Raw genomic sequence first — 16353 nt, 5'->3', positions numbered from 1 at the left:
TTTATTCAAAAATAAATTAGATACAGAATTAATAAATATAAACTAGAAAATAAAAATAATTAAATAAATTCTATCTATTACTCAAGTTTTCATATATTAATATTAAATAAATCTCAATTTCTACAATAACTTTAATTTGTATAGATAAAAAGTGTAACATTTGTTATAAAACATTTAATTATTATTGTTTAACAAACTCCAAACAATTCCATTATCTATAAACTTATTCTATTTATTATATAACTTTTTTTTTAAATTAATAATTCATATTAAATTAACAAAAAAATTGTGAAAAATATTACACTAACTATCATGAGCCAAAGATAAATAATAATATCTCTGATAATAACTTGAATTATTAAGTAAATATAAAAATAATTTTATTTGTTTTTTCACTTGAATAAGAAAGAAATTTATACATAAAAACATTTAGAATTACTTAAAACGACAATATTAGATTGAACTGAAGAACAGAAAAATTAAGTTAAGTCAATCAACATTATTATGTCTTATATTTTTTTCCTTTCTTCAGGAATTTAGATACAAGTCATTAAAATAGAGTCAAATAAACTTTATATAAAGTGATATATTGAATAAATTAGAAAAGAAGTAAATAACTTAATTATAATAAAACAATTTTTAAGCAGAATATAAAAAAAATAAAATTGCCGAACATGAAATTTAGATTTTGTTTTTCTTCAAACATAGAACAAAAAAAAAACAATAAATATTTAATTATGTTTATTTTGTTTACAATCCTGAAATATTCACACTGACAGGTCTTTCATTTGCTTTTTCATTTGAAGAATTATCATCGAATTTCACTGTAAAAATGATAGGATCACTTTCAATCCAATCAATATTAATAGAAATTGCATTACTAAGATCAGCAGAATTGGTTGTTTCAGGCATACTTGTCAATTAAACAGTAAGTACTTTTTTTTGTTTTTTTTTCTTTTTATAGGGTTCTATTTTTGTAAGTTCTTTATCAACTTTTATGACTTTTCTCTTTTTCCTTCTTTCTTTACTTCATTAAACTAAAAATGTTGTTAACGAAAGACAAAAAAATATGAAATAATTGTTATTAAAAAAAGAAAGAAAATATAAGAAAAATTCTGTATTAATGAAGAAATGAACTAAGCATCATATGTCTTAACAATAGTCGTAATTTGAGCACGACAAATAGGACATTTACTCAATTTTTTTGAACATTCATAACAACAACAAATATGCCCACAAGGAATAAAAACAGTATTCTTCTCATTATCAAGACATACTTTACAAATTTTATTCATATCTTCCTCAGTGTCTGTTGGAGAAGGTGTTGGAATAATAACTGTTTTTAAAGGAATGGTATTTTCTTCTTGACCTGAATTATCTCTATGAGGATGAACAACCAAAAGAAGAATACAGCAAATACACACAACTACAGCCGTCCCAAGGAAACAAATAAGAACAATAGGAACAGAAATAAGAGACTTTGAAGAAGAAGTTAAAGAGTCAGGAATGACAAATGAACAATGAAGGTAGTCATAATCAATTTTTATAATTTTTTCTTCATTTTTACATTCACTAGATTTATAACAATTTACCATTTCTAATAAACAATTACATGAAGCACTAGACTTATTTATATGGTTTAAAGCAGCATCAGCTCGACACCTAAAATAATTAGCTTCACAATCAATACAAGAACCAGAGACTGTTTGAATTAAAAAGAATAACGTTAAAATAACAATTAAATGAGAGATGTCAGGAGCAATACATTTCTTTGAATAGATAAGTTTAAATGATGATTTGTATTGTAGAGAGTGCAAGAAATTATTTAATAAGTCGCAGAGCGGGTAAAAACTGCGAATGGGAAAACCCAAGTAATTTTTTTGAGATTATTACAATCCTTTTCTTTTCTTTTTTCTCTTTTTTCCTTTTTTGTCTGATTTGTCTTCTTTTTTAGCACTACGTTAATTCAATTTATTTACTTTAAATATTCAATTAATTATTTAATAAAAATAAATAACAAAAATTTGAAACTTGAAAAAAAAATCTTATCACTCAATAAAAAGAAGCTTCTTTTCTATCAAATTTCGTATTCTCACGTTTTTGGTTCAAAACCCTTAATTGTTTTTAGTAAAAATCAATCAAAATCTTAAAAATAACTTTTAATAAAAAATTGTGAACAAGATTTTATCATATTGTTATTAAGTTTATGTATAACAATTATTATTTTGACTATTTTATATATTCTTTTTGAGACATATTTTACTTGTATTAATGTTATAATCCAATGTTTTTTTTTGTCTCTTATCATTTTGTTTATTTTGGTCTAATTTTGGTATTATGTATGGTTGGTTTATTTGTATTTTAGTTTCTTATTCACATTCTAATAAAACTTTCTTTCAAAATAACAAACAAGTATATCTCTTTAAGTTTTTTGATTCAATTGAAAGTGAAATGAAAAAACAAGGAAATAATTCTAACTATGAAGAGAAAAAAAGTCAAGCATAAATAAATAATACAAATTAACAATGTTGTTCAATAACAAAGTAATATAATGTCATAATGTATTTCTGTATACAAATTATAAAATAAAGAAATCAAAGATACAAAATAAAGCAATACTACTAAAACAATTGGCTGATACGAGTGTGGTTTTTTGGATGTTTAATCCTTTTTTCTTAAGTTAAAACTTTCTAACCTACATCAAATTTCATTATAGCTATAAAATCAACCAATTAGAATTTAGTAACCTCTTTTCAGTAAACTAAATAGAAATATTATAAGAGAGTTAAGTTAATAATATAAAAACTTATTAATAATATTTTAATATTCATTGTGATAGAAATTCAATAGAATATATAAAAAAGAGTGGTGTTAGTGTGATTTATTATAATAAAAGGTGTTTTGGGGATATGAAAAGTAATACCAATGAGATATCAGTGACTCGTCTTTCAAAAATCAATGTCATGATTATAATAATTTTTTATAACAATAATTTGGTTGTTATTAAACTATTTTAGTTTAAAAAGAATATTAATTAAATAGGAAATAATAACACAAATTTTTTCTATTGATTTGATGAAAAAAAATTATTCTTGTTTTACAACTTTTATAGAACAACTCTTATATGAATATGTGATTGGATCATCATAGTATGATTTATGAAATGAACAACCAAAAAATAAAGAATGGTTCATTAAAAAATATAGAATTTTATTAAATTGTTTTATAAATTTGTAGAATAAACAAAGGAAGAAAATTGAAAGAAGAACTAGAAAAATTTAATGCTCATTTTTGTGTTGATAAATCTTTCAATTGCTTTTGAATTAACTGTTCCAGTAGAAAAAACTAGTAAAGGAGAGATTTTATCTTTCACAAAGATGAAGCAAGATGAGTGTATAATAACAAAAACAGGTTCAAAGAAATTAGTCATCGTAAAATTATATTCTTTTATATTACACTTTGCTTCTAATGATTGTTCAGGTGCTCGAATTTCTGTAGAAGAAATAAAACCTTCATCTATTGAATCTTTTTCACCAAAATCAATTGCTGCACTCAAACCTTGTCGGGGGCAAGAAGAGCCAACTAATGAAGAAATTATCTATATCACTGAAGCATGTTCTTCTACAAGTTCAGGATCTACACAATTTAAAGTTATTAATAACTCTCTTATTACTTTTGATTATCCGTCCAACGATTGTAGTGGTTTATCCATACAATCAGATTGTGTTCAATGTGGTGAATCAATTTCAGAATATACTTTGGTATGTTCTTCTGGAATATCTATGGTATCAATGGTATTTATGTTTATCATATTTGTCATTAGCATTTAATAGCATTAAATGTTATGTTAAACCATTTATTTATTGGAAAGGTATTTGGTTTTATGCTTCTTATATTAGTCTCTTCTTGTTAATAAAAGAAACTCATAATGTTTGTTAATTTGAAAAATATGGTTTTATTGTATTATTTTTCGTATGGAAATTAACCAAAACTGTCCAACATAAAATTATTTACTATTTATTGGTTGGTTCATTTAATAATTCTTTGTAATATTTTAACTCTTGTTGTAAGAATTGATACTGCTGTCCAATGATATGAGCCTCTCTTAGTAAATCACCTCTTTCAAAATTGCTTTCAATTAATTGTTTTGCAGCATCTATGACTGTAGGAATTTCTTCAGTAATTCCTTGTTTAACTATATCTTCAAGTTCTTTAATTGTGAGGTCTCCATCAATTACATCTCTAAAATCTTTTAATGAACTATCTAATAACTCTTCTTCAAATAATCTCAAGATTTCATTCACATTTTGATCAATTCCCATTTCTTCCATTTCAACTCTTTTTCTTGTGTTTTTCTCTTTTTTCTTTTCAAGTTCCTTCAACAGTTTTTCTCTTTTTCTTATCATCAGAAAAAAAATAATCACTTATAAAACATAAAATATACTAAAATGGAACTTTTGTTATTGTAGATGGAGCATCAATCTTATCTTCAAGAAATTTATTAAATCTTATTTCTTTTAACTGTTTGCAATGATTGAAACACTGAGTTCCAATTTTAGTAATCATAGTTGGAAGAATAATCAAACTATTATTACATGAATTAAAAACTCTATTCCCAAGTTGACTACATTGAGTAGGAATATTGCTTCCATAACACATTCTATCGTAACGAGTATATTCTATTACAGAACATTCAATATTATTTTTTGATGCAATAACACTCATCCAATAAGGAATTTTACCATTTAATACATTGCAGGGAGATTTAATAGACTGAATTGTACAATGAACAAATGCTTTTTCATCAAAATCAACCCAATCATGAATAATAACTTCTTTAATAGTACCACAATTTCTGAAACAATTTCGTGGAATATGACAATGTTCTCCGATAATGATTTCTTGTATCCCAGAACAGTTCATAAATGCTTCTTCTTCAACAATAGTATTATTTGGAATATATACATGTGTAACCTTCTTACAATTATAAAATGTTCGTCTTCCAATGAATTGAAGTGTTGGATTAAATTCAATAGACTCTAACTCTTCACAATTCTCAAACGCACTTTGTTCAATTTTTTCAAGAACTTTTAATCCAATAACTTTCTTTAATCGTTTCCAACTTAAACAACAGCCTTTTTGAATTATTTTTAATGAACTAAACAGTTTTAATTCAACAAGTCCTTTATCTAGACCAACATTTCTCGATAAAACTTTTAAGTGTGAAGGAATAGTAATGTTTGTTAATGAAGTACATTTATCAAAACAATCATCTTGAAGTACTTCGAGTGAACTTGGGAGTTGAATATCTCTTAGTTGTGAACAATTTTTAAAGCATTGAACTGAGAGTATTTTTAATTCATTAGACAATTTTACGTAACTCAATGAAGAACAATTTTCAAAACAATTATTTCCTAACTGAGTAACCATCTGAATATCAATTGACTTCAAAGATGTACAATTTTTGAAAACGTTATTATTCAATGAACGTAGAGTTGATGGTAAACTTACTTGAATAAATCCACAATTTTCAAAAAAAGATTCTTCAAGTCCTATCAATTGAGAATATAATTGAATTGATGTTAATTTTGTACAATTCATAAAACAACATTTTCCTATTGAAGTACATTTACTAATATCAATAGTTTCCAATTCAGAACATCCCATAAAACTAGACTCTTCAATGACTTTTATATTATTCATTGTAATTTCTTTTAACCCTCTACTTCCAGAAAAACACTCTTTGGGGAATCGTTCAATACAACTATTTAGTATGACTTTTGACAATTCGTCACATCTATCAAAACATCCATGTTTAAGGTCTGTCGCTGAATCCAAATGAATTTCTTTTAATTGTTTACAACAGTTGAAGCAATTTCTTCCTATAGAAATTAAATTTTCTAAATTAATTTTTTCTAATGCAAAACATTTATTAAAACAACACGTTGGTAGTGATGTTAGATTATTTGGTAAAATAACTTCTTTTAAATGACGACATGAATCAAAACTATGTTCTGATAACATATGAACACTCGATGGAATTGATACTGATGTGATACAATCATTCAAAAAAACGCTTTGTTCTATTATATTAACACCTAGAGGGATTAAACTATTAAAATAATTTTTGTCTTCTCTGATATAATGAATCTCTCCATCACAACAGATTCCATTCTTTTGTAGTACATCAAAAAATAATGATGAAATTGATGGATGAAATACTTTCATTCCACACCCATCTATGTGTTGCAAAGAAAAACATTTCTTGAACGCTGAATAAGAAACATCTTTGAGATTTGTTGAAATAGTAATAGAAGATAGTGAGGTACATTCATTGAAAGCACAATCACCAATTTGTTCAATGTATCTAAGATCCATTTCTAACAAACTTTTACAACTTTCGAAACAATAAGAAGGAATATTTTTTAAATAACCAGACAAAGTCACTGCACTTAACTCATTACAAATATTAAATGCACCAACATCAATTTGTAACACATGGCTTAGGTCAATTGATTTGAATAAATTATAATAAAAACAATCATATCCAATTTTTGTTATTGTAGTTGGTAAATTAATTTCTGTATTAGCTGCGTAATAATAACAACTCTTGCCTAATTCTTGAATACCAGGAGGTATATAATTTATTGGCATTTTGTCATGATCATGCTTCCCTAATCTAACTTTTTTAAAAATTACATTATTTTCTTTTGATTGAGAAACAACTTTATATCCAACTACATAACAATAAATGTATTGATCCATTCCTTCTAATTGTTTATCTTTTTTATTATATAGACATTGTTTCTTCATTTTTGGAAATAAATCTGTTGAACTTACTGGAAATGGATTATATTCAAATTTATTATAAATATTTTTGTATTTTTTATTGATACCTTTAACCATGAATGCCTCTTTTTCATTATTTAAGTACTCAACTAAATGGTAAATTGAGTCATTGTCTAACTGTGACATATCTTTTCTTCAGTAACCCAAGATTTTTTTCCTTTCTTTTTACAGTTCAATTAATTATTACGTGTATTCATGTGGAACCACATATTCATTTATCATATTTTTAATTTTCCTAAAAATAGAAAAAAGAAAATTATTCTTCCTCTTGTCAATTTAAAAAAGAAAAGATAAAGCAAGAGATAAAGAGAATAATAAAGTGATTTCATTGTTCAGAGAATAAAAACGAAGGATACAACTTGAATATTCGCTCAGTAAAACATGAATAAACTAGTGTATTCGAATTCATTTCTTAAACATTTAAACAATGAACATAGGGATATTGATAAGGAATGTATTAAAGATGAAGATTGTTTTAATATGATTAAGCATGAAAATCCTGAAATTGAATATGAACTAATGAAAGAACGTTTTCCTTTTATTGACCAAACCAATGCATCACTGTTAAGTGCTATATTATTATAATTTATTTACTATTTATTCTTCTCTTTAATCATTGAATTAAAAAGAAAATAAGACAATAAGACAAATGAATAATGAAAATATTATCTGTGTTGAGAGATTTATACTACACTATTCCATATCATAAGATATGCATCTCCATTATATGTATTCTTCAATATCTGTAACACAGAATTACAGAATGATGTCATTGAAGGTGTAATTTGTCTTTCAGCTAATAATACATTAACAACAGACAATAAAGCACTTTTACAACATAAAGGTTGATTAGCAATAATACGACCAAATCCTTCTACTGCAACAACACGTGCCTCATTATCTCCTACTTCAAGTAATGAATCAATAAGTTCATCACAAATTAAGGTAATATGAGGAATTATTAATTCAGGTTTTCTTAAAGCGATTCTACCTAGACAAACACAAAGATTTCTTTTTAAAAAAGGTTTTGATTTTGTTGATGCTGATGTAGCAATTTCTATTAACCGAATTAGAACATTAACAAAGGGAGCAAACAAGTTTTCAATTCCATTAGGTGATGATTTAATTAAAATACCAACAGCCCATAACCTAATGGACAAATTCCCTGTTTGCATTTTGGTTAATACTTGTTCTACTACAGGTCGATATGAAGTTGCCAATGTCATTGGATCTTTCTGTAATATATCACCAAGTAAAGTAAATGCTTGGTCTACCACTTCTTCATCCACTGACCTCAACCCACATAATACTACTCCAGCTACATTTTGCATTGTTCTAATTAATTCTACTGGTTGATTAGTTGTTTCTATTAAGGAGGTTAATAATTGTAAAGCAGCAGCTTGGTCTCTAGTATCATCACTATGAATCATCTCAATAACAACATTTACTAATTGAAGTTCTGAACCAATAAGAGCCATTGAACCAAATTTAGGAATTCCATAACTAAGGTTTTGTATTACTCTATCTGAAATAACTTTATTTCTATGAATCAAATTTAAAAAAGTACGAGTAATAACAATAAATAGTTGTTTATTCCCATAAAAGAGGTCTGGTGATCTATCAATTAATGCAGTAATAGTTTCAACTAATAATACACTGATTTCACCTGAAGTATCAATACTTAAATTATTAATAACCCAATTTAATATTTGGTTTATGTACTGCAAAACAATTCCATTCTTAGAATCATCTATCATTGTTTCAAGTAATAAAATTGAATATGTCTGAACATTTCCTTTTAATAAATAGATAATTAATTCTTCGTAATTATTACTACTCAACATCACTGGAAGAAAAATATACATTTCTTGTAATGTCCATAAAGAAAGTGAAGATGGTTGTCCCGTTTTTAATTCAATAAAAATCTTTTGAACAACCCATCCAAAAACGTCACAAAATAATTCTTTTTGTAACCAACCTTTAACAATACTTCCTATAACATATAATATTGTTGGCCATGAAAGTGATTTAGATATGTTAACTACCAGAGCTATAAATTCATCATGATATTCTGCAGATATTTCATCAAGAGTAGAAGCTAAAGTATGAAGTAGAGGTGGTTCATCTTCAATAACATTATCATAAATATTAACAAAACTATCAATTCTGTTTAAAATTATTGAAGTAAATGATGTTAAATAAGATTGTAATTGTGATTTAAATGCATGTGATAATGATGCAAGAAGTGAATTTGCAGCAGAACATACTTCTTCACTTGAGTCTTCCAAAAGTAATGAACAAGATTTAATAAGCTCATCAACATGTTGAGAAAGATGATCAGGTTCAGCAGTAAGAAATGATGATAAAAGAAGTGCATAATTTTGTTTAATATTAGTATTAAGAGAATAAGAAAGTTGTAATAAAGGAATAACCAATTGATTTCCATAGTCACTAAAAAAATCAGGATGAGTAGAAGACCCCACTAATAAAAATTGCAATATTGATTGAATAATTTCATTGTCATGAGTATTTTGAAATATTTTAATTATAATAGGAAAAAAATCACTACACCCTCCTTCTGTTGTTGAAGTATCTTCTTCAATAACAAATCGAGCAGTTTCAATAACATTTATTGAAAACTGACTTTCTAATGTTTGTTTAATAGTTCGAACAATAAAATTTTTGACTTGAATATTTCCTTTTTTATAGCAGTCTGCTAATAATGAACGTGCAAATGAAGCATTACAACCTCCTTCAAATGAAAGTTTTAATGACTCCGTACATAGTTGAGGAATAATATTTCCTGTTCTATTTACATACTTTCTTAAATGAATACAAGCTGAAAGTTGAAGGTCATTGATTTGTAGAGCATTCAACAGACATTGCAAAAGGTCATTATATTGAGTTATTTCTGTTTCAAATAAAATTATTTTTTGTTTTAATTCATTATTATTAGCATGTTGTACTTCTCTTAAAAACATATTAACATGTTGTTGATGTTCTGTGTTGCAAATCATCAATAACTCTCATTTTAGGTTTTTCAAGTAAAAGGAAAAAGGGTTTCTCAATATCAAATTCTTCACATAAAATGTTTTTTCTACAGTTTTATAACGAAACACTAATGAAAAACCTTTAAAATAGTTTAAAATTGAACTTCTCATATTCATTAGTTAAGGTTTAATACGAAAGTAAAATAAACAGTGTTATTAAGAAGTGTAACAAAACAGAATTTAAATTAATAAATAAATGTTGAAACAAAAAGAAAAAAGTATACTCTTAGATATTAAAAGTAAAACTAAAAAATTTTGAACTTAGTATTTACCCTCAATGGACGCAAAGAAGGTATATTTAAAAGTTTATAATCTTTCTATGGTAGTTGGATGGACATTCATCCTTGTCACTTATTTCCTTAAAGCATTAGAAACAGGGTTTGATGCTCCATTAATGTATCCACATGTAAGAATTGCTTTAATGATTTTCCAATATGGTGCTATTCTTGAAATTTTCCATGCCATTACTGGTCTTGTTCCAAGTCCACTTGGAACAACAATTACACAAGTTTTCTCAAGAGTAGTATTAGTTGCTGTTCTTGAATATATTCCAGAAAGTCGTGCTCTTGGATTCCTTCTTTTAGGATGTGCCTGGTCTGTTACTGAAGTAATTAGATATTCATTCTATTCATTCAAATTATTTGGATTAGCTGTTCCATACCCATTATTATGGTGTAGATATTCATTCTTCATTGTGTTATATCCAATGGGTGTTTCAGGAGAAGTTATTACTCTTTTCAAATCACTTCCTTATTTCAGAACTGTTACTGTATTTGGTTTATTCCCAGCATCATACATAATCTGGGCACTTATTCTTTATTATATTCCAGGTCTTTACATGTTATATACTTACATGTTAAGTCAAAGAAAGAAAGTTCTTGGCAAAAAGAATGAGAATAAACCAGTTGAAGTTTTAAACAAAAAAGATAATTAAAATTAACTTTTTAATAAAATTTATTATAAATTATAGTTTGTATAAAAAAAAATAAAAAAAACTTAAAAAATAGATTTTTTTTCTTCTTATAAATAAAAAATGGATGTACTGAAGGACTATTATGTCCAATTATTATGTCAAAATAAAAATAAAGATAGAGATACTATTATTAAAGAAATTATGAAGTTAGGAGATAGTAAACAAATGATTCCAATTTTTATTGAAAGTTTAATTAAAGAGTTTAACTATCCTAAAGGAAATGATGATGAATATTATAATATTTTATTACAATGTATCTCTTTTATTTCAAAAGAATATTTGGCATTAGCATTGTTTTATTTTCAGAAGTCAGAATTCATTACTTCTTTTGGAGAAATGATTGATAAATTTATTGTTCTTACATCTCCAAAAAGAATAGTATTATTAAATCAACTTATTGATATTGGAATTATTGTTTTTTCTTTTGTTGAAATTCCATTTATTCCAATTCAAATTATTCGTGTTAGATTTGATTGTATTGAAGAAACAAAAGTAATTCTTTTATTATTTAAGTCTTTATTAAATAATTTAAATTCTAAAATAATAAATAAAATATGTTTAAATGAGACAATGACAAAAGCATTAGAATTAACGATTCAAACAATGAATAATATTATATTAAATAAAGACGTATTAATCATCATTGAAACGTATCTTCAATTTTTATGTCTAAGTTGTAAAAGTGATTCTCGAATATTAAATATTCACATTCATTCATTATTTTTTAATAAATTAGTAAAAATATTATTAACATGTACAAATCAATTAATGAATAATGAAAATAGATATCTTAATTCTATTATTGCATCATTACAACATTTATGCTTCTTTGGAAATGGAATAGAATCTTATCAGTTTCAAAAAATCAAAAAAAGTAAAGTACCTAATCCAATTCGTAATGTAGAATTACCTTCAGTTTTAATGCGTTTACTTGATTGTCCACCATTAGTTCTTTCAGTTTTACAATCATTGAAAATAGTTCTTTTTAGTAATTCACAAAATTATACATTTTTACCTGCCTATATGGAATCTATTTGTTTAATGATTACTTCTTTTAATAAAGAAGAAATAGAATATGTTTTTCAAATGTTAGAATTTCTTTTTATAACTTTACAAGCAAATCCTTCAAATTATCTTGAATTATTAAAACCATTAATTAATTTTAATACAATATCTAATACCTCTTTATTAATTCCATTAGTTAATTTTATTACTTATTTAGTTGGGTCAAATAGAGCTACATTTCAGAATGTAATGTCTGTATTTATTCCATTATTTTTTCAAGTTCTTTTTGAGTCTTTTAATCAATATAATGAAGAAAATGAAATTATTAATAGCTTAGTAAAAGTTATTTGTGTTTTATTAGCAGGTAATAAAACTAATTCTATAACATTAATAAATGAAAATAATATAATGGAATGTCTTATTAATGTATTTAATGAAAAGTCTCATTTCAGAAGAGTTATTACCTTAATAATAAAAGAAATAGTACTATTAATTCCTTCTGACCAACTCACTTTAGTTTTAAGTTTTTTATTTCAAGATATTATTATAGATAATGACCCATTAAGTAGATTAAAATCTTCAATTGAAATTATGGACCAATCAGTCATGGCAAGAGAAATATATGGTTTATCAAATAATTTTGAATTATTTACTTCTTTTATTGTAAAGTGGAGGTATAATAAAATTAATGAAGATCATAAAAATAAATCTCTTATCTATCACCGTTTACTTATATTACAATCATGCATTGATTCATACATCATTGGTATGAGAGAGTGTTCAGCAAATAGAGATAGATTAAAAGCTTCTATTTCAAACGAGTTTATTGATGACTTTGTCATTTATAATCCATGGAAACAATTTGATTTGTCTAATATCATTGCTATGACTCTCTCTCTTATCATAGAACAACCAGTAAATAAATCATTACCACTACTAACAGAAAAACATCTTGGAATCAGTATTGTTAATTGTTATTTACTTCCAAGCTTATTAAATGGAATGAAGTTACTTGATAAAAATCAACGAAATTGTTTATTTAGTAATCTCTTAAATTCACTAAATAATGCATATTCATTATATGGAACATATGTTTATGATATTCTTAGTTTATTATTGACTGGATTTGAAGACTCATTAGATGGAGGAATATTAACTGAACTAATCCAAAAGATTGGTAGATACGCAATAAAAAATAATGACTGTAAGTATCTTTTACGTAAATTGAAACAAGGAACGAACACCTCAAATCTAATTTCTCTTCTTAGCTTCATTTCAACAGGTCCTACTATTGGTGGACTAACATTTGACACATCAGATAAAGTTGCGTACATAAAGAATTATGTTTGGTTAGATTCATTTCCAATGGTACTTACTGGATGGTTACAACTTGGTCCTGGGTTTTATAAGATTTTAGAAATTAAAACAATGTCAAATTATGGTGAGTTAACGTTCTTTGTTAAGAATGGAACATTAGATATTACTTGTAATACTATCAATTGTATATCTGTAAAAGTGCCTGTTGGTATTTGGTTTCATTTTGCTCTTTGCTGTGATGAGATATCTACAGTGTATATTAATGCAAAGAAAGTTGGAAAAATTATTCAAAACATGGACATACTACAAGGTAGTTGTTCTATATGCTTAGGGCACTGTGGTAGTGTTGTTTCTCCAGGAGTATTTCGGATTGGAGAATGGATGGTTATCAATGGATTAAAAACAATGAGTGAAATTAAAGCAATGTATGAATTAGGACCACAGTACAAAGGGAGATATTGTGCGCATTGTTATGATGACTCACGAAGTTTAAGAGGTATTGGAAAAATCCCTTTCATTCAAATTGATAGACAAGATTTAATTTATGTTATGAATGATCTTATCAATAACGTATCAAGGACAGATTTAGAGATAGAAGGCAGAGTTTGTCCAACATCACCTTCCCCATTTGTTGAATGTATTTGTAAATGTGGTGGAATTTCTGTATTATTGTCAATAATAGAAAAATCAACAACGACAGTAGAATTATGCGACGCATTACAAATACTATTGTTTTGTTTAAGAGGGTCATCCGAACTTTATTCTGAGGCATTAAAAACAAATTCATTTCAAATTCTTGTTCTAATATTATATTCAAAACACAACCTCATATCACATGGAGTTTTACAAGTATTATTAGCGTTGTCAGGAATTGGAACAAGTTATGAAGATTTTAGTGTAACTCATCCTGAGATATTAACAACACTGGCTCTTGATTTTAAAATTGCTAGGTCATGTCCAAATGGAATTGAATATATATTAAGGATATTAAAATCAGTTTATGACTTTTCTCCAGTTTCTGCATCAGAGTCTCTAAGAGGAGGTGGGTTAATGAGTAAATTAATGTACCTTTTTATTGATGAAAGTACTGAAATATCTGTTTTTCCGTATGTCACTGATTTACTTACTTGTATTCTTTCTATAAATTGTAACAAAGAAGAGGTTTCTACTGTCATGTCATTTGCTTGTTACTTTCTTCAAGTCTTTGATAAAATTGATTCAGGTACTCACCTTTCATTTTGTTCATTTAGATGTTCACAACTTCTAACATTACTGGATCAAATTGTTTCTGTAAAAGGAGTTTTACCTGGATTATCTTCTTATTTTATTTATCAATTTATTAATGTTTCAAATCCCCCAGAATCAATTTTACCACCATTACTTCATCTTGCTGCAAATCTTTCATTTTTATCTTCAACGTTTTGTTCTGAATTTTATTCAGGAATAAACCAATTATTACAAGTAGTCAGTTTATTAATTCTCTCAAAAGAGTCTATAAAATCTTTATTTTCTTTATTACTTAAATCATCACCAAATGAATCTCAAATTATTACTTCAACAATTCCAGATAAAAAACAATTTCATTGGTTGTATTTACATACTTTATTTAAAATGGTTCATCATTCTTTACTATCAAAAACTCAATCAATAAAAATATATAATTCTTGTTTTATTATAGAGACTTTAACAAATATATTACGACAATTCTATTCTTTGAGAGGAGTAATTACAGAAGAAGATAATATTTTATATTCACTCTTATCTATTATGAATAATTCAAACGAGGAATATATTTATTCATTAAATATAACAAAAGAACAAAAAGGTTTATGCGGAGATATAGTTAAATTAATTGGATATATATGTGCAGCAACATTAAGAGATGGTATGAATTATCAAAGAGTAATAATTGGAGCAGCACTAATACAAAAGAATAAAGAGTTTGTAAAAGAAATTATTAAATCAACAATCCTTCATTTAAAATCACTTCATTCAACAATTAATATTAACCGTTTATCAGAGTTATTTGTTCAATTTTCAGAGAATTTAATAGATTTGTCAACAGTTTCTGAAATTGGTATTTCACTTAATTTTTGTATTGAATCAATTTTTATGTTAATAAATATTTACGAACAACATCCTGAATTACAAACAATTGAACAAAATAAGATTTGGATAAAAATGATGGACCGTATGAATATATTAATGTTTAACTATTTTGAAGAACATTCATTCTTATTTGTTGCTCAACACTTCCACCAACAAGATTTCTTTTTAAGACAAAAACATTCAGAAGAGTTTGTTCCTATAATGTTTTGGACTATTCTCCAAAAAATACCAAAAGGAACAGTAAACGATATAACAATATTGTATTGTGGAGTTCTCAAAAGACTAGTTATGAATTGTATGAGTGAATTTGATAAGTTCATTACACAGAAAGAGTTAAGAGATCAAATTAGGTCAATGCTTCAAATGAGTACAGAAGATATTGTTGAATTAATAAAAAATAATCATAATACCTTCTCTAAACTTTGTGAAAGAAGTGAAATAATGTTAAAAGAGTTTAAAGAAGAACAAAAGCAAAGAAAAGATGAAATTTCACTTGTTGTAGAAGAAGAACGAAAGATTATTGAAAAGTATCAAAGAACAGAAAGAAAAGAAGGTAAAGAAAAAAAGAAAAATGATGAAAAGAAAGCTGTAGTTATTTCTCAATACATTAAAGATAAAGAAGGTATTGAATGTATGTCTGATTCATTAAAGATGAGTGTTAAAGTAGAGTGGGAAAAAATGAAACTTAAATTAATAATGCCAAAAGGTATTTGGGAAGAAAATGTTGAAGAGTATATGATAGATGATACCCAAAGTTCATTTGGTATAAGAAGAAGAATTGTAAGAGATTATAGATTCAAAGAAAGATATGAACCCCAAATTGGTGAGTATGGTAAAATAATCAAATTACCAATAATACAAAAAAATTGTGATATTGAGGTATTAACAACACCATTTGGTGAAGAAGAGGAAATATATTATTGTACTCAACTTTATGGATTAGAAGAAGTAGAAAGCCAAATTAAAATAGATGAAAAGAAATTTATTCTTATTAATTATATAAATACAGATCATTGTGACTGGATTAAAATTGATTGGAATGATATTGTT

At 25.9% G+C, this 16353-nt stretch overlaps 7 protein-coding genes across 7 annotated transcripts; 3 read left to right on the top strand and 4 right to left on the bottom strand.

The window, feature by feature from the left end:
* Positions 1 to 1136: 1136 nt before the first annotated feature.
* ENU1_197650 (zinc finger domain containing protein) lies at positions 1137 to 1595 on the bottom strand (the record flags this gene model as incomplete). The annotated part of the gene is made up of 1 exon (XM_008862010.1): positions 1137 to 1595. One exon carries the CDS (start codon positions 1593 to 1595, stop codon positions 1137 to 1139), a length of 459 nt encoding a protein of 152 aa, XP_008860232.1.
* A 1686-nt stretch (positions 1596 to 3281) lies between these two features.
* ENU1_197640 (hypothetical protein) lies at positions 3282 to 3830 on the top strand (the record flags this gene model as incomplete). The annotated part of the gene is made up of 1 exon (XM_008862009.1): positions 3282 to 3830. One exon carries the CDS (start codon positions 3282 to 3284, stop codon positions 3828 to 3830), a length of 549 nt encoding a protein of 182 aa, XP_008860231.1.
* Positions 3831 to 4013: 183 nt separating this feature from the next.
* On the bottom strand, positions 4014 to 4331 carry ENU1_197630 (hypothetical protein; the record flags this gene model as incomplete). Its single annotated transcript, XM_008862008.1, has 1 exon — positions 4014 to 4331. One exon carries the CDS (start codon positions 4329 to 4331, stop codon positions 4014 to 4016), a length of 318 nt encoding a protein of 105 aa, XP_008860230.1.
* A 112-nt stretch (positions 4332 to 4443) lies between these two features.
* Positions 4444 to 6975, bottom strand: ENU1_197620 (leucine rich repeat protein, BspA family protein; the record flags this gene model as incomplete). The annotated part of the gene is made up of 1 exon (XM_008862007.1): positions 4444 to 6975. One exon carries the CDS (start codon positions 6973 to 6975, stop codon positions 4444 to 4446), a length of 2532 nt encoding a protein of 843 aa, XP_008860229.1.
* Positions 6976 to 7532: 557 nt separating this feature from the next.
* Positions 7533 to 9830, bottom strand: ENU1_197610 (HEAT repeat domain containing protein; the record flags this gene model as incomplete). Its single annotated transcript, XM_008862006.1, has 1 exon — positions 7533 to 9830. One exon carries the CDS (start codon positions 9828 to 9830, stop codon positions 7533 to 7535), a length of 2298 nt encoding a protein of 765 aa, XP_008860228.1.
* A 346-nt stretch (positions 9831 to 10176) lies between these two features.
* On the top strand, positions 10177 to 10833 carry ENU1_197600 (protein tyrosine phosphatase, putative; the record flags this gene model as incomplete). Its single annotated transcript, XM_008862005.1, has 1 exon — positions 10177 to 10833. One exon carries the CDS (start codon positions 10177 to 10179, stop codon positions 10831 to 10833), a length of 657 nt encoding a protein of 218 aa, XP_008860227.1.
* Positions 10834 to 10932: 99 nt separating this feature from the next.
* ENU1_197590 (hypothetical protein) lies at positions 10933 to 16350 on the top strand (the record flags this gene model as incomplete). Its single annotated transcript, XM_008862004.1, has 1 exon — positions 10933 to 16350. A coding segment is annotated over one exon (5418 nt), but the record flags the coding sequence as incomplete, so codon positions are not given.
* Positions 16351 to 16353: the final 3 nt, after the last annotated feature.

The sequence above is a fragment of the Entamoeba nuttalli genome (genome assembly GCF_000257125.1).
Source record: "Entamoeba nuttalli P19 unplaced genomic scaffold asmbl_9295, whole genome shotgun sequence".
NCBI lineage: Eukaryota > Evosea > Mastigamoebida > Endamoebidae > Entamoeba > Entamoeba nuttalli.
This window is presented reverse-complemented; position numbering and strand designations above follow the sequence as displayed.